At 38.1% G+C, this 18,657-nt stretch overlaps 1 protein-coding gene across 2 annotated transcripts in view; it reads left to right on the top strand.

Annotated features, from left to right (window-relative positions):
• Window positions 1-18,657, top strand: part of RAVER2 (ribonucleoprotein, PTB binding 2) — a 117,821-nt gene that overhangs the window by 14,872 nt on the left and 84,292 nt on the right. For both annotated transcript variants that reach the window (XM_057717391.1, XM_057717384.1), the window contains exon 2: window positions 2,926-2,992. In XM_057717391.1, coding sequence (XP_057573374.1) covers window positions 2,926-2,992 — 67 coding nt within the window. The remainder of the gene's footprint in view (window positions 1-2,925; window positions 2,993-18,657) is intronic.

Genomic DNA, 18,657 nt, shown 5'->3' with positions numbered 1-18,657 from the left:
CTAAGGCTGGGTTTCATTCAGGAAGAAGTCCAGACCAGCTAGAACAATGGTTGTTTAACTTTTGGGGGGTTTTTTTGACTGATTGCATTGAGTTGAGAGCTATTAAACCTCTCCCCAGAGAACATTTCACATGTGGAAAACTTTTCATTTAATTCCAGGGAGTATGGTGAATCGGGTCTGGAAATAGGTTACTAAAGCTGTCTAATAATTACCAATTTTGATAAACTTATCTTACTGTAAGAAATGTGTAACTGATATTGCTAGTCAGATGACAGAATATTTTCATGAAGGGTGCAACTTCATTCCTTAACGTTGGCTTGTAAGTTAATAGAAGTCATAAAACTAGATTAGAACAAGGAGACATAATTTTAGTCCTTTCAATTTTGTGTGGTGTGGAACATAGTAGAATTTTGGCGAATGGTTGTTAGGACTGTCTTTCAGGTTTTAAGTTTTTAATTTGGCCAACTTGCTGAGGCTCAAATTGAGGGCTGACCCACTTTTGCCTGGGTCAAAGCAACCAGGGCATGAAGAAAAAATAATTGTTTTTTTCTTTGTAGGAAGCTTTGTAAAGTTTCCCAGTTGGCAAAATCTGTATTTCACATCTGATACATAGGAAAGCTATGATTAGAAATACGGGTATTTTAAAAATACAGCTTCTAACTTGCAAAGTGCATCTTTGAAAACTTAAGATCTTTCTTAGGTGGTTCTGCCAGCGAAACTAGTAACATAACATGTCAATTGTTTACAGAGACTTGATCAAGTGAAGAGCAGTATCATGTTTTCTTTATCTGGCGTTTGACAGCTGTTAACTAGTGAAATGAGAGATTAAAGTTTGTGCAAGTAAAAGCACACACTGGATCCCTTCAAACAAAACTATGTCACCTTGTATATAAAGTATAATATTAAATTAGCTGATCGGCAAAATGTATATGGTATGCTCTTGAGAAAGGTATGTTTACTTAATGAGAATACCCTGTTAAGTTCAAGAAAATATCAAAGCTTAGAAGATAAACAATTACCATAGTAGTCATATATAAATTAATCTGCATATTGATCATATTACTTTGTAATTCATCAAACAATATTTTACACAATTGATAAGTGTATATATATATATATTTTAAAATATTTCCAATATCGACTTACTTATAAAGAATACTAAACTGTCAAGTTTACCTTTCTTATCTTTCTTGTATCAAAGATGATTGTCTTTTTCTCACCCAGCACTATTTTTATACTTTGCCTGTTGTATCCGTCTCCCCCACCCCCTTGCATTGGGTTGAAAGAGAAAATGTTTCTCAACTTGTAACTGTCCCCTTATTTATTTTCCATTTCCATATGATCACTTATTAGGACACTGGTGGTGTTGGTTTTATAACTGTCTGTGGTAGTGTACTATTTTTAGTTAATCCTGGAAGGAATAAGGGAGCATAGCATAGAGGTTAAGAGTGTGGTCCCTGGAACCAAACCAATTGGTGAATCTACACTCAGCAAATTACTGAGGGTAAGACTTTGGCACGTCACTTGAATTTGCTCTGCTCTGGTTTCGTGATTTTTTAATAAAAGGGGTGAGTTCAGTGTTCTGGTATCTATTAAAAACTAAATGTTAACTATAAAAATAGCAATAATAAGAATTATTATTAAATTATTGAATTAATTAGGTTGCAAACATAACATCCTAGCACTTATATCTGTTTAGTGTATTCGTTTGTAATGTAGAACAGGTTGGCTGTACCACTGTCTAATCTGGGGTCCAAATGTCCACTTATGTGATTCCTTTAAAAAATAAGAACCACATCTGTTATATATTATGAGTAAAATTTTCAAGGCCTAATATCAAGTCAATGACAAAATAAATTATATTCACTTTAATGTTTATGTAAGTGCCTAGTATACTCAAAGCAATATAGGTAAAATATAGGTATCTAAAATAGAGTTCTTATAGTCAAGTATTATCAGTTTAATGGAAAGGATTAGAGAAATACACAGGAAATATACTGTATTTTCCCAGGTGGATGAAAGTTATGATATCAGAATTTGAAAGTTCAGACTGGATTAGTAATAGCTAAACAAAAAAGAAAGCCAGTTTACACATCTTGGGGAGCCAAGGGGAAGTAAATTGGACTACATACCATACCTTGGTGCTTCTTACTTGTTTTCATACCCAAGGATCTCTAAATTAGGTTTTAATGTATATTTATTTCTTCTACGTGCTGGTATTACGATCTACAGATGTAATACTTGTTAAAAACTCAGTATGTAGGAAGGGCTGGAGGGAGGCTCAAGAGGGAGGAGATGTGGGGATATATGTATAAATACAGCTGATTCACTTTGGTGTACAGTGGAAACTGGCACAACATTGTAAAGCAATTCTACTCCAATAAAGATCTGAAGAAAAAAAAAACTCAGTATGTATTATAGCACACAGGTAGACATGTTTAATATTTTTGTAAGAGAGCATAAAGTATCACCATTGTTAGCATAGAGGTGGGAGAGGTGGCATTCTGTGGAAAAGAATTGAAAAAAGCTTCACGGAAGAACATTTGAGTTGGAATTTCAAAGGATGCATGTGATTCCAGATGAAGTCTGGGAGCGGTAGTGGTATGTTTGCCCTGTGTTAGGTCAAGGTATCAGCGTAAATTCAGGATGAGGATCTTGCATGGTATGCTCATGAGAGCATAAGTGTTCATCTGAGCAGGAAAATGGGCATGTGCAGGGGTGTATTGGGAGATGTATTTGCAGAGGTAGGTTGGTGCTGTATCTGGTGGGCCGGAATGCCTTTAATTTAAATGAGTGATGGAGATCCATGGAAGACTTTTTTGCATAGGGGATGGTGATGGTAGTGGTAGTAGGCTAATACAGCTAGATTATCCACTAACTTGCATTCGTGTGTTAATTATTGAGTTCATGTTTTATCTCTTTCAGGATGTTCATGATTTATTACAAGACTATGAATTAAAGTATTGTTATGTGGACAGAAATAAACGAACAGGTAAGATTTCTATTCTAAGCATCTGATTTTATTTTAATTCTGCATGTTGTCATTATAGAGCAAAAAAGCTAAGTGTCTTTTTATTTTTTTAATAAATTTTACTTTTTTTTGACTGCGTTGGCTCTTCGTTGCTGCCCCCAGGCTTTTCTCTAGTTGTGGCGAGCAGGGGCTATCCTTCATTGCAGTGTGCGGGCTTCTCATTGTGGTGGCTTCTCTTGTTTCAGAGTATGGGTTCTAGGTGTGCAGGCTTCAGTAGTTGTGGCACACGGATTCAGTAGTTGTGGCTCGTGGGCTCTAGAGCTCAGGCTCAGTAGTTGTGGCACACAGGCTTTAGTTGCATGTGGGATCTTCTCAGACCAGGAATTGAACCTGCGTCCCCTGCATTGGCAGACGGATTCTCAACCACTGAGCCACTAGGGAAGTCTGTGTCTTTTTTTTTTAATTTTTATTTAATATTTATTTGTTTATTTGTTTATTTATTGGCTGCATTGTGTCTTCAGTGGTGCACATGGGCTCCCTCCAATTGCTGTGAGCGGGGGCCACTCCTCATTGTGTAGTGTGGGCTCCTCATTGCGGTGGCTTCTCTTGTTGCGGAGCATGGGCTTTAGGCGTGCAGGCTTCAGTAGTTGCAGCACACAGGCTTAATAGTTGTGGCACATGGGCTTAGTTGCTCTGCAGCCTATGGGATCCCCTGGAGCAGGGACTGAACCTGTGTCCTCTACATTGGCAGGAGGACTCCCAACCATTGTGCCACCTAGGAAGTCCCAAGTCTGTGTCTTTTTATTCTTAAGCTAATCTCTGAAATCCTTAAGCATTAAATCATATGCACATTGCATAATTTATTTTCTGAAAGTAATATTATTATTCTAAATTTTAATCACATAAATTAATATAATATTGGTGGCAGCCATTTTGGGGAGCTCATTCTGCCATATGGACACTGGTGCTGGGAAGCACTGTTTTGGAATCCTCCCTCTAGGTTATTAGGGCCTGACTTGGCCCTGCCGGCTCAGTGCTGGGATGCATCAGGCCAAGCAACTAACAGGGTGGGGACACAGCACCACTCAGCAGCGGCCAGGCCGCCTTAAGACCCCTGAGGCCATAGCCACCCAGGCACCTGGCCCTGTCCACCAGAGGGGCCAGGACCCAGTTCCACATACCGGTGCACAGGCACTAGCCCCAACACCCCCAGGGCCCTGCAGCCAGAGACTGCAGGACCCAGCTCCAGCCACCAGTGGGCAGGTACCAGCCCCAAGAGCCTCCTGGCTCTGGCCCTGCCCACCAGTGAGCTGGCTCTAACCTCTCAACCAGCCTCACACCCCAGTAGGCAGGCACCAATGCTGGGACGTCCTTGACCCAGCCGTATGCACCAGTGGGCAAACACAAACCCCAAGACCATCACAGCTCCACAGCCTGCCATGGCAGGACCCAGCCCACTCACCAGCAGGCTGACACCAGCTCTGAGACATCTTGGGCTGCTCAGCCAGCTTCCCTAGGATCTAGCCCCACCTACCAGGAAGCCAACACAAGCTTTAGGATACCCAGAACTCCACAGCCAACTGTGTCAGAAACTGGCCCTGCATACCAGTGGGCTAAAACCAGCTCAAGGACACCCAGAGCCCTCCAGACAAAGATCCTGGGAGCTGGCTCTACCCACCAGTGAGCCTTCACTAGCTCTGGGACCCCCTGGGCCTCAGCCCCACCCACCAGCAGTCTGATGCCCACTCTGGGACCACTAGACCCTGCAGCTAGAGACCCCAGGACACAACTCTGCCTTCCAGTTGGCCAGCACAAGCCCCAGAACCCAGCTTTACCCACTGGGCCCAAACCCTGGGCCCAAACCTGCCCACCAGTGGGCAGAAACCAGCCTCAGGACCACCACAGCACTGCAGCCTCCCTGTCAGAATCTAAGCAACACAAAAGCAGGATGATACCAGCCCCAGGCCCCTTCAGGCCTGGCCCTGCACACCAGCAGGCCAACACCAAGTCTGCGACACCTTGGGTCCCTCAGCACCCAGGACCTAGCACCACCCACCAGTGGGCTGACACCAGCTTTGGGACCCTCAGGGCCCTGCAGCTGGAAAATCTGGGGCTAAGCCTTACCTACCAGTGAGCTGGCACTAGCCCTGGGACACCCTGCACCCCAGCCTTGCCCACTAGCAGGCCAACACCATCTCCAAGATACCTTGGACTTCTTAGCCAGTCAGCTCAGAATCCACCCAGTGGGATAGCACCAGCTTTGGGAAACCCATAACTCACAGCCAGCCATGTCAAGAAGCAGCCTCATCTACCAGCAGACTAAAACTAGATCAGGAACCCTGGTCCTGCAGCCATCCCCCGCCCAGAACTCATCTCTGCCCGCAAGAAAGCCAGCACTGGCTCCTCAGCGTGTGATATGGTTCCACCAACCAACCGTCAGCAGCCTGCTCACAAGGCAGGGTCTGGCAACAAACTAGACCAGGTAGCCACACCTAGCGGACTTTCCACAGTAGGCAACCCAATGGAAGGACCTGTGCAGCCCACATAGGGGGCATCCCTAGAGCATATAGCTCTATGACCAGAAAGGAGTGTGCTGTTGGCATGCATAGGACATCTCCTACAAAAAGTCACTTCTCCAAGGTCAGGAAGTATAACCAACCTACCAGAAACTTAGAAAAAGGAATAGTAAATTAGGCAAAATGAGGTGACAAAAGAGCATGTTCCAAATGAAGGAACAAAATAAAACTCCAGTGAAGTGGAGCTAGGCAATCTACCTGAGAAATAGTCAAGATAGTGATTGTAAAGATGGTCAGAAGAACTCGGGGGAAGAAAGGATAAACAGAGTGAGAAGTTAGATGTTTTTAACAAAGAATTAGAAAATATAAAGAAGAACCAGACAGAAATGAAGAATACAATAACTGAAATGAAAAATACACCAGAAGGAATCAAAAGTAGATTAAATGATACAGAGGAATGAATCAGTGAGCTGGAAGAGTAGGAAAAACTGCTGCAGCTGAATAGAAAAAAGAATAAAAAGAAAGGACAGTTTAAAAGACCTCAGAGACAACATCTGACATACTAACATGCACATTATAGCGGTCCCAGAAAGATCCGAGAGAGAGGGAAAGGGGCAGAGAGCATATTTGAAGACATAAAAGCTGAAAACTTCCCCAACCTGGGGAAGGAAACAAACATTCAGGTACAGAAAGCACAGAGAGTCCCAAACAGGATTAACCCAAAGAGGACCACGCGAAGGCACTTTGTAATTAAAATGCCAAAAATTAAAAATAAAGAGAATATAAAAAGCAGCAAGGGAAAAAAGCAAAAAGTTACATACAAGGGAACTCCAATAAGGTTATCAGCTGACTTTTCAGCAGAAATTCTGCAGTCCAGAAAGGAGTGGCATGAATATATTTAAGTGATAAAAGAGAATAACCTTCAACTGAGAATACTTTACCTAGCAAGGCTATCATTCAGATTTCATGGAGAAATTGAAAGCTTTATGCACAAGCAGAAGCTAAAAGAACTCTGCAGCACTGAATCAGTTTTATAAGAAATGTTGATGGGACTTCTTTAAGCAAAAAAGAAGGTACAACTAGAAACATGAAAATTACAAAAGGGAAAAGCTCATTGGTAAAGGCAAATATACAGTAAACATAATAAATCAACCATGTACAAAGCTAATAGGAAGGTTAAAAGACAAAAGTAGTAAAATCATTTATATCTGAAATGTGTAGTTAAGGGATACACAAAACAAAAAGATGTAGAATATGATGGCAAAGACAGTAATTAGGGGGAGGTAAGTAAAATACAGGATTTTAAAAATGCATTTGAAATTAAGAAAACAGCAAATTAAAATGATAGATTGATTTTTATATAAAAACCTCATAGTAACAACAAATCAAAATTCTGTAATAGATTTACACAGAAGAAAGAGAAAGGAACCTAAACATAATACTAAAGATAGTCATCAAATCACAAGGGAAGAGAACAAAAGAAGAAAGGAACAAAAAATAACTACAAAAACAACCCCAAACAATTAACAAAATGGCAATAAGTACAAACCTATCATTAATTACTTTAAATGGACTATATGTTCCAATTGAAAGACAGAGAATGTCTCAGTGGATACAAAAACAAGACCCATATATATGCTGCTTACAAGAGACTCACCACATATCTAAAGACACATACAGACAAAGTGAGAGGATGGAAAAAAGTATTCCATGTAAATGGGAAGTAAAAGAAAGCCCAGAGTAGCAATACTTATATCAGACAAAATAGACTTTAAATCAAAGACTGGTACACAACACAAAGAAGGACATTACATAATGATCAAGAGATCAATTCAAGAAGAAAATATAACACTGATCAAGCAAATATTAACAGACATAAAGGAAGAAATTGACAGTAACACAATAGTACTAGGGGATTTAACACCTCACGCACATAAATGGACGGATAATCCAGACAGAAAATCAGTAAGGAAGCACTGGCCTTAAATGACACATTAGACAATATGGACTTGATATATATAGAACATTCCATCCAAAAGCAGCAAAATACACATGCTTTTCACATACATATGGAACATACTGCAGGATAGAGCATGTGCTAGGCCAAAAACAAGTCTCAGTAAATTTAAGAAAACTGAAATCATATCAAGCATCTTTTCCAGCCACAACATCATTAGAATAGAAATCAAGTATAAGAAAAAAAATTGCAAAAAACACAAACACGTGGAGGCTAAATGATATGCTATTAAACAACCAGTGGATCACTGAAGAAATCAAAGAAGATATCAAAAAATACCTGAAGACAAATGAAAACGAAAACATGATGATCCCAAGTCTATGGGATGCAGCAAAAGCAATTCTAAGAGGAAAGTTTGCTGAGATGCAAGCCTACCTCAGGGAACAAGAAAAATCTTGAACAATCTAACCTTACACCTAAATGAACTAGGGAAAGAAGAACAAAGAAAACCTGGAATTAGCACAAGTAAAGAAATCATAAAGATCATAAATAAATACAGTAGAGACCAGAAACACAATAGAAATGATCAATGAAACTAAGAGCTATTTCTTTGAAAAGATAAACAAAATCAATAAAACTTTAGCAGGATTCATCTAGAAAAAAAAAGAAGGCCCAAATCAATAAAATCAGAAATGGCAGAGGAGAAGTTACAACTAACACCACAGAAATAACAAAAGAATCATAAGAGATTACGAAGAACAACTATGTGCCAATAAAAAGGACAACCTAGAAGAAAAGAATAAATTTCTAGAAATGTACAGTCTCTCAAGTCTGAACCAGGAAGAAATAGAAAATGTGAACAGACTAGTTACCAGAGCATTGAAATTGAGTCAGTAGAATCCCTCTTGCAAGAGCACCGGAATTACAACTAAATGCTGAACAATCATCGACAGAAAGACACTGGAACTCACCAAAAAAGACAGCCCACATCCAGAGACAAAGGAGAAGCCACAATGAGGTGGTAGGAGGGGCGCAATCACATTAAAATCAAATCCCATAAATGCTGGATGGGTGACTTACAAAATGGAGAACAGTTATACTGCAGAAGTCCACCCACTAAAGTGAGGGTTCTGAGCCCCACGTCAGGCTTCCCAACCTGGGGGTCCAGCAGTGGGGAAGAGGAATCCCCAGAGAATCAGACTTTGAAAGCCAGTGGGATTTGATTGCAGGACCTCCACAGGACTGGGGGAAACAGAGACTCCATTCTTGGAGGTCACACAAAACAGTGTGCTCACCAGGACCCAGGGCGAAGGAGCAGTGACCCCATCGGAGACTGAACCAGACCTACCTGCTGGTGTTGGGGGGTTGCCTGCAGAGATGGGGGGCAGCTGTGGCTCACCGAGGAGACGGGGGCACTGGCAGCAGGGGTTCTGGGAAGTGCTCATTGGCATGAACCCTCCCAGAGTCCTCCATTAGCCCCACCAAAGAGCCTGTAAGCTCCAGTGCTAAGTAGCCTCAGGCCAAACAACCAACAAGGTGTGAACACAGCCCCACCCATTAGCAGACAAGCAGATTAAAGTCTTACTGAGCTCCACCCACCCAGCCCTACCCACCATCCGTTCCTCCCATCAGGAAGCACCCACGAGCCTCCTAGATAGCTTCCTCCACAAGAGGGCAGACAGCAGTATCAAGCAGTATCAGCAGTATTTCGTCTTGTGGAACTGAAAACCACAGCCACAGAAAGATAGAGAAATGAAAAAGCAGAGGACTTTGTACCAGATGAAGGGACAAGATATAACCCCAGAAAAACAACTAAATGAAGAGGAGATAGGCACCCTTCCAGAAAAAGAATTCAGAATAATGATGGTGAAGATGATCCAGGACTTTGAAAAAAGACTGGATGCAAAGATCGAAAAGTTTACCAAAGACCTAGAAGAATTAAAGAGCAAACAAACAGAGATGCAACACAATAACGGAAATGAAAAATACACTGGAAGGAACCAATAGTAGATTAACTGAGGCAGAAGGGCGAATAAGTGACCTGGAAGACAGAATGGTGAAAATCACTGATGTGGAAAAGAATAAAGAAAAAAGAATGAAAAGAACTGAAGACAGCCTAAGAGACCTCTGGGACAACATTAAACGCACCAATATTCACATTATAGGGGTCCCAGAAGGAGAAGAGAGAGAAAGGGCCCTAGAAAATACTGGAAGAGATTATAGTTGAAAACTTCCCTAACATGGGAAAGGAAATAGCTACCCAAGTGCAGGAGGCTCAGAGAGTCCCAGGCAGGATAAACCCAAGGAGAAACATGCCAAGACATATAGTAGTCAAATTGACAAAAATTAAAGACAGAGAAATGTTATTAAAAGCAACAAGGGAAAAATGACAAATAACATACCAGGGAACTCCCATCAGGTTAACAGTTGATTTCTCAGCTGAAACTCTGCAAGCCAGAAGGGAGTGGCATGATATATTTCAAGTGATGACAGGGAAGAACCTACAACCAAGAATACTCTACCCAGCAAGGATCTCATTCAGATTCAACAGAGAAATCAAAAGCTTTACAGACAAGCAACAGCTAAGAGAATTCAGCACCACCAACCCAGCCCTACAACAAATGCTAAAGGAACTTCTCTAAGCGGGAAACATAAGAGAAGAAAAGGACCTACAAAAACACAAACAAAACAGTTAAGAAAATGGTAATAGGAACATACACATCGATAATTACCTTGAATGTAAATGGACTAAATGCACCAACCAAAAGACACAGACTGGCTGAATGGATACAAAAACAAGACCCATATATATGCTGTCTCCAAGAGATCCACTTCAGACCTAGGGACACATACAGACTGAAAGTGAGGGGATGGAAAAAGATATTCCATGTAAATGGAAATCAAAAGAAAGCTGGAGTAGCAATACTCATATCAGATAAAATAGACTTTAAAATAAAAAATGTGACAAGAGACAAGAAAGGACATCACATAAAGATCAAGGGATCCATCCAAGAAGAGGAGATAACAATTATAAATATATATGCACCCAATATAGGAGCACCTCCATACATAAGGCAAATGCTAACAACTATGAAAGAGGAAATGTAAGGCAGAAATAGAGACACAGATGTAGAGAACAAACACATGGACACCAAGTGGGGAAAGTGGGGAGGGTTGGGGGGGGGAAGTGGGGAGGGTTGGGTGGGATTGAATTGGAAGATTGGGATACAAAATTGTACACTCTAAATATGTGCTGTTTATTATCTGTTAACTGTAACTCAATAAAAGTTCTTAAAAAAAGAAGAAATTGAGTCAGTAACAAAAAACTCCCAACAAACAAAAGTCCAGCACCAGATGGGTTCACAGGTGAATTCTAGTAAACATTTAGAGAAGAATTAACATCAGTTCTTCTCAAACTATTTGAAAAACCTGCAGAGGAAGGAATACTTCTGAACTCATTCTACAAGGCCAACATCACCCTAATACCAAAAGCAAGACTCTGCAAAAGAGGAAAACTACAGGACAATATCACTGATAAACATAGATGCAAAAATTCTCAACAAAATATCAGTAAGCTAAAATCAACAGTACGTTGAAAGAATCATACAGCATAATCAAGCAGGGTTTATCCTGGGGATGCAAGGATAGTTCAATATCTGTAAATCAATAAATATGATAAACCACATTAACAAACTGCAGAATAAAAATCATAACTGTCTCAATAGATGCAGAAAAAACTTTTGACAAAATTCAACACCCACTTATGATTAAAACTCTCAACAAAGTGGGTATAGAGAGAACAAACCTCAAAATAATAAAGGCCATGTAAGCCCATAGCTAATATCATACTCAGTGGTGCAAAGCTGAAAGCATTTCCTCTAAGATCAGGACCAAGACAAGGATGCCCAGTCTCGCCAGTTTTATCCAGCATAGTATTGGAAGTCCTAGCCACAACAGTCAGACAACAAAAAGATATCAACGAAATCCGGATTGGAAAGGGAGAAGAAAAACTTTTACTGTTTGCAGATGACACAACACTGTATATAGAAAACTCTAAAGATGCCACCAAAAATTCATAATGAATTCTGTACAGTTGCAGGATACAACATTGATATGCAGAAATCTGCTGCATTTCTATACACTAACAGTGAACTATCAGAAATTAAAAAAGCAACCCAACTTACCATAAAATCAAAAAAAAAAAAAAGAAAAGAAAAGAAAAGAAAAAAAACCAAACCTAGGAATAAATCTGAGATTTATTTTGTACTTGGAAAACTATAAGACACTGATGAAAGAAACTGAAGATGACACAAACAGATGGAAAGATATGCTGTTCGTACATTGGAAGAAGTAATATTTCTAAAATGACCGTGCCTCCCAAGGCAATCTACATATTCAGTGCCATCTGTATCAAAATACCAATAACATTAGTCATAGAAATAGAATAAATAATTCTAAAATTTGAATGGAAACTCAAAAGACCCCAAATAGCCAAGGCAGTCTTGAGAAAGGAGAACAGATCTGGAGGTATCATGCCCCCTACTTCAGACTGTACCACAAAGCTACAGTAATCAAAACAGTATGGTATTGGCACAAAAACAGACACACAGATCAATGGAACAGAATAGAAAGCCCAGAAATAAATCCAGACATTTATGGTCAATTAATCTAAGACAAGGAGGCAAGAATATTCAATGTGGAAAAGACAGTCGCTTTAAGAAATGATGCTGAGAAAACTGGACAGCTCTTATAAAAGAATGAAATTGGAACATTTTCTCATAGCATATAGAAAATTAAACTCAAAATGGATTAAAGACCTAAATGAAAGACTGGAAACCATAAAAATCCTAGAAGAAAACATAGACAGAACACTCTTTGACATAAATCGTAGCAATATTTTTTTGGCTATCCCTCCTAAAGCAAAGGAAACAAAAGCAAAAATAAACAAATGGGATGTAATTAAGCTTAAAAGCTTTTGCACAGTGGAGGAAACCACTGACAAAATGAAAAGACAACGTACTGAATCGGAGAAAATATTTGCAAATGATATGACCAATAAGTGGTTAATATCCAAAATATATTAACAGCTCTTACAACTCAATATCAAAAAACCAAACAACCTGATTAAAAATAAGAAGACCTGAATAGACATTTTTCCTAGGAAGACAAACAGATGGTCAACAGGCATGTGAAAAGATGCTCACATCACTAATTATCAGAGAACTACAAATTAAAACCACAATGAAATATCAGCTCACGCTTGTCATTATGACTATTATCAAAAACATCACAAATAACAAATGTTTTCAAGAATGTGGAGAAAGGGACTCTTGTACGCTATTGATGAGAATGTAAATTGATGTAGCCACTATGGAAAACAGTATGGGGGTTCCTCATAAAACTAAAAATAGAACTACCATATGATCAGCAACTCCATTCCTGGGTAAATAAAGTGAAAAACACGAATTCAAAAAGATATATGCACCCCAGTGTTCATAGCAGCATTGTGTACAGTAGTCAAGACATGGAAGCAAACTAAATGTCCATCAACAGATGAATGGCTAAAGAAGAGGTGGGATGAGTGGATGGATAGATAGATATACAACAGAATACCACTCATATAAAAAAAAATGAAATTTTGCCTTTTGAAACAACATCTATAGATCTGAAGTGTATTATGCTTAGTGAAATGTCAGACAGAGAAAGATAAATACTGTATGTTATCACATGTGGAATCTGAAAAAGTAAACAAATAAATGAATATAACAAAACAGAAACAAACTCACAGACGAAGAGAACCAACTAGTGGTTACTAGTGGAGAGGGGAAACAGGGAAGGGCAAAATAAGGGCAGGGGATTAAGAGGAATCCCATTCCTGGGCATATATCCAGAGAAAAACATAGTTTGAAAGGATTCGTCCACCCCAGTGTTCATTGCAGTGCTGTTTACAATAGCCAAGACATGGAAGCAACCTAAATGTCCGTCAACAGATGAATGGATAAAGAAGGTGTGGGGGGTGTGTGTGTATACACATACATACATACATACATACAATGGAATATTACTCAGCCACTGTAAAGAATGAAATAATGCCATTTGCAGCAACATGGACGGGCCTGGAGATTATCATACTAAGTAAAGTAAGTCAGACAGAGAAAGGCAAGTATCATATGATATCGCTTCGCAATCTAAAAAAAATGATACAAATGAACTTATTTACAAAACAGAAACAGACTCACAGACTTAGAGGACAAGTTATGGTTACCAGGGGATAAGAATGGGAGGGAAGGATAGATCAGGAGTTTGGGATTGACATGTACACACTGCTATATTTAAAACAGATAACCAACAAGGACCTACTGTATAGCACAGGGAACTCTGCTCAATATTCTGTAATAACCTAAATGGGAGAGGAATTTGAAAAAGAGTAGATACATCTATCAATATATGTATAACTAAATCACTTTGCTGTACATCCTAAACTAACACAATATTATTCATCAGCTATACTGTAGTATGAAATAAACATTTTAAAATAAAAAACAAATAAGCTGCAAGGATTTATTGTACAGTGCAGGGAAGGTAGCCAATATTTTATAATAGTTGAAACGGAGTATCATCTATAAACATTTGAATCACCATGATGTACACCTGAAAGTAATATAATATTGTAAATCAACTATACCTCAGTAAAAAATTAGGCAAAAAATTGAATTTGCATTGGTTTTTTAAAAAATCAGTAAATATAATATTACTAGAGCTTTGTGAATTTTTATAATGAATGTGCTAATGTTATATGTTATAAAATTTTAATGAGTGTTTTTTATATGCTTAGTATCCTTCAGTTTTAATAATATATTACTGGACTTAGTGAACAGATTATGTGATTTGACCTTTAGTTATACAAATTGGGAAAATCATTTGATTTTTCTGCACATTAGTTTTATATCTGTGAGATTAAAAGCCTAAACTAGATTATTTTCTTTGTGTCCATATGATATGTAAATGTTTAAAAACATCTCTTTTTATATGATAAAAAATAAGAAATGTATGGAGGATGATATAACCACTATATATATACGGACTCCCAAATTAGCAAATGTTTTATTGAAATATTTTATGTTTTTAAAATGTTTTTTGTAAGGGGTAAATGAAGTGGGTGAAGGGGGTCAAAAGGTACAAACTTGCAGTTATAAAATAAATAAGTACTGGGGATGTAATGTATAAGCATGATGCCTATAGTTAATAATACTGTGTTGCATATTTGAAACTTGCTGAGAGAGTAGATCTTAACAGTTGTCATCCAAGAAAATGTTTTAAGTATGTATGGTAGCAGATGTTAACTAGAATTATTGTGGCGATTATTTCACAATATATACAAATATCAAATCACTGTTGTACACTTGAAACTAATATAATGTTATATGTTGATTATACTTCATTTTAAGAACTTTTTTAAAAGTATTTTTTATCTTTAAAAATATTATATAGATGCTAGAGCCCTAACGTAGTACTATTGAATGAATTCCTCTGACAGTATGGTCAGGAATTCTGCATTTATTTTTTCTGACTTATAAAAAAATTTTAAAAATCATTACAGTTAAAGGTGAAATCAAGTTCCTACCCCTCTTTGATTCCATTCCCTCCCTCCTTACCCAAGGGCAAGCACTTATGAATTTGGTGCACACTTTCCAATCTGTGCCATTATATTTTGGTAGTCATTAGAGCTGTTCACAGATTCTTTTTCTTTTTCTTCTGGTCATGAGGTAAGATAGTGCTTCGCTGTCCCTCTTTGAAGTTACCGATGGACATGTGATTTGCTTTTCAGTGAATGAAGTGCAGTGGAAATGACATGTATCCCCTCCAGGGGGAGGATTTCAGAGCTAGCATGTGATTTACTTCTCACCTCTCCACTTGCTAAAGTGATTGAGGAAGGTTGGAGAACCTCTTTAAACATAGTTCCAGTTTGACTATAGTGAGCAAAGCCTCCTTCCTTCCTTCCTTTCAGTGTGTGATATGCAGCATGAAGAACAACAAGGAAAAAACCCTTTTGTTTTGTTAAGCCATTGAAATTGTGAAGCTGTTTCCTGCCAAAGCATCCCAGCTCATGCCTGAAATTTTATTGTATGTAAAGTTAACAGTGTTGGACTTGGTGTTCTTAAAAACTTAACATACATCTGTGCCACACATGTACAATGGAATATTACTCAGAACATTAAAGAGAATGAAATAATTCCATTTGCAGCAATATGGATAAACCTGGAGATTATCAAACTAAGTGAACTAAGAGAAAGTCAAATATCATATGATATTGCTTATATGCAGAATCTTAAAAAAAATGATAGAAATGAACTTATTTACAAAAGAGAATAAGAGTCACAGACTTAGAGAATGAACTTATGGTTACCGGGGGAAAGGTGGGAGGAGGGGGATAGATTGGGAGTTTGGGATTGACATATACACACTGCTATATTTAAAATAGATAACAAACAAGGACCTACTATAAACACAGAGAACTCTGTTCAATATTCTTTAATAACCTAAATGGGAAAATAATTTGAAAAAAAGTAGATACATGTATATGTATAACTGAATCACTTTGCTGTACCCCTGTAACTAACACAACATTGTTAATCAACTATACTGCAATATAAAATAAAAAATTTTAAAAAATAAGGTAAAATAATTAAAAAATAAAATGTGACTTTCATCACAAGAAAAGAAAGTTAACGTAAATGGTATTCTACTGTATTTTTCATTTAACATCTTGCTTTTTTTTTTAACCTCTACTTTGTTTTTTTTGGATCTTTCCACATTGATACATATAGCTCTAGTTCATTGATTTAAACTACTACCTATTATTCTGTCCTATGAATTTATTACCATTGATAAATCTATTCATTACTGATGGGTATTTAGGAAGCTCTAATTTTTCCAGCACTTCAAATAATGATGCAATGAATATGCTTTTACTTGTCTTCTAATATACGTTGCAACTGTTTCTCCACAAGTGAATTCCTGGGTTTGTAGGTTATGTACAACTTAAATGTTATAAATATTGACAAAGGCTTTACAGCCAGGAATGGTGCTATTCCTATTAGCTAGGATGGTAGACATCGTAATTCATGGTTGATCAGAAGGAGTATTGAGGAGTGTTTTGACTCAAGAGTGGAGAAAATTAACTGTAGGCTAACGATGCTAAAAATTTTAAAGCGAGACCAGAAAAGATCAAGCTCATTCCTGTTAACTTAACCACAACCTAGAAGAATACTCAAGAATATTTATATGAATACAAAAGCATCCAGTACCCAGCAGGGTAAAAATTTACAGTGTCTGGTATCCAGTTAAAAATTATCAGATATGGCAAAGAATCAGGAAAATACAACCCAAAATGAGGAGAAAAATCAATCAAAACTGACCTGGAATTAAAGCAGGTGAATTAATGAAAATGGACATTAAAACAGTTTTTACAACTGTGTTTCATATGTACAAGAATTTATAGTAATAATTGAACATATTAAGTAGAGGATGGAAGATATTAAAATATACTTAATTCACACTTTCAGAGGTGAAAACTGCAATGTCTGGGATGAAAAATGGGATGGGTGGATGGGATTAACAGCAGAGTAGACATTACAGAGGAACAGTGAAGGTGAATACATAGAAACAACCAAAATGAAATAGGAAAAAAAAGACTATAAAATATGAACAGAGTGTCAGTGAACTCTGGGCCAACTTCAGGAGTCTTAATGTTGGAGTAATGGAGTCTCTGTAAGAGAGAGCAAGTAGTACAGAAAAAACATTTAAAGAATTAATAGCTGAAATTTTTCCAAATTTGATGAAAACTCTAAGCCCAGAGATCCCCAAAGCTTAACCAACCTCAAGTACAAAAACATGAAAAAAGAAGAAAACTATAGTAAGGTACATTTGTAATCAAACTGCTTGCGACTAGTGATAAAAAGAAAATCTTAAAAAGAAAAAAAAAAAATGAGCCACAACTGTTGAGCCTGTGTGCTGCAACTACTGAAGCCCATGTGCCTAGAGCCCGTGCTCTACAACAAGAGAAGCCATGGGAATGAGGAGCCTGTGCACCACAACAAAGAGCAGCCCCTGCTCACCACAGCTAGAGAGAGCCCGTGTGCAGCAATGAAGACCCAACACAGCAAAAAAAAAAAAGACACAAATAAACGGAAGGTATTCCATGGTCATGGGTTGGAAGAATTAATATTGTTAAAATGCCCACATTACTGAAAGCAATCTATAGATTCAGTGCAATCCTTATCAAACATTCCATTGGCATTTTTTCCCCACAGAAATAGAATAATCCTTAAATTTGTCTTAAACCACAAAATACTCTGAATAACCCAAGCAGTCCTGAGAAAGAAGAACGAAGCTAGGGGTATCCCACTCCCTGATTTCAGACTATATTACAAAGCTATAGAAATCAGTATGATATTGGCATAAAAACAGACACATCGATCAATGGGACAGAATAGAGAGCCCAGAAATAAACCTCCATATATATGGTCAATTAATTTAGGACAAAGGAGCCAAGAATGTACAGTGGGGAAAGAACAGTCTCTTCAATAAATGGTACTGGGAAAACTGGACCGTCACAGGCGAAGGAATGAAATTGGACCACTGTCTTACACCATATACAAGAATTAACCCAGAATGGATTAAAGACTAGAATATAAGGCCTGAAATCATAAAACTCCTAGAAGAAAATATAGGCAGTAAGCTTCTTCATGTCAGTCTTGGTGATGATTTTTTGGATTTGACACTAAAGCAGAGGCACAAGAGTAAAAACGTACAAGTGGGACTACATCAAACTAAAAAGCTTCTGCACAGCAAAGAAAACTATTAAAATAAAAAGGCAACCTACTTAATAGAAAATATTTGCGAATCATATCTGATCAGAGGCTAATATTTGTAGTATATAAAGAACTCATACAACTCAATAGCAAAAGAACAAGCAATCTGGTTAAAGACATGGCAGAGGATCTGAATAGACATTTTTCCAAATTAGGGATACAGATGGCCAACAGATACATGGAGAGGTGTTCAGTATCGCTAATCATCAGGGAAATACAAGTCAAAACCACAGTGATATATCCCCTCACACCTGTTAGAATAGCTGTTATCAAAACAACAAGAACTTAGTGTTGGAGAGGATGTGGAGAAGAGGAAACCCTTGTGCATCGTTGGTGGAG

The sequence above is a fragment of the Hippopotamus amphibius genome, chromosome 1 (genome assembly GCF_030028045.1).
Source record: "Hippopotamus amphibius kiboko isolate mHipAmp2 chromosome 1, mHipAmp2.hap2, whole genome shotgun sequence".
NCBI classification, from domain to species: Eukaryota; Metazoa; Chordata; class Mammalia; order Artiodactyla; family Hippopotamidae; genus Hippopotamus; species Hippopotamus amphibius.
The sequence above is the reverse complement of the archived record's forward strand: the minus strand, read 5'-3'. Positions and strand labels throughout refer to the sequence as shown.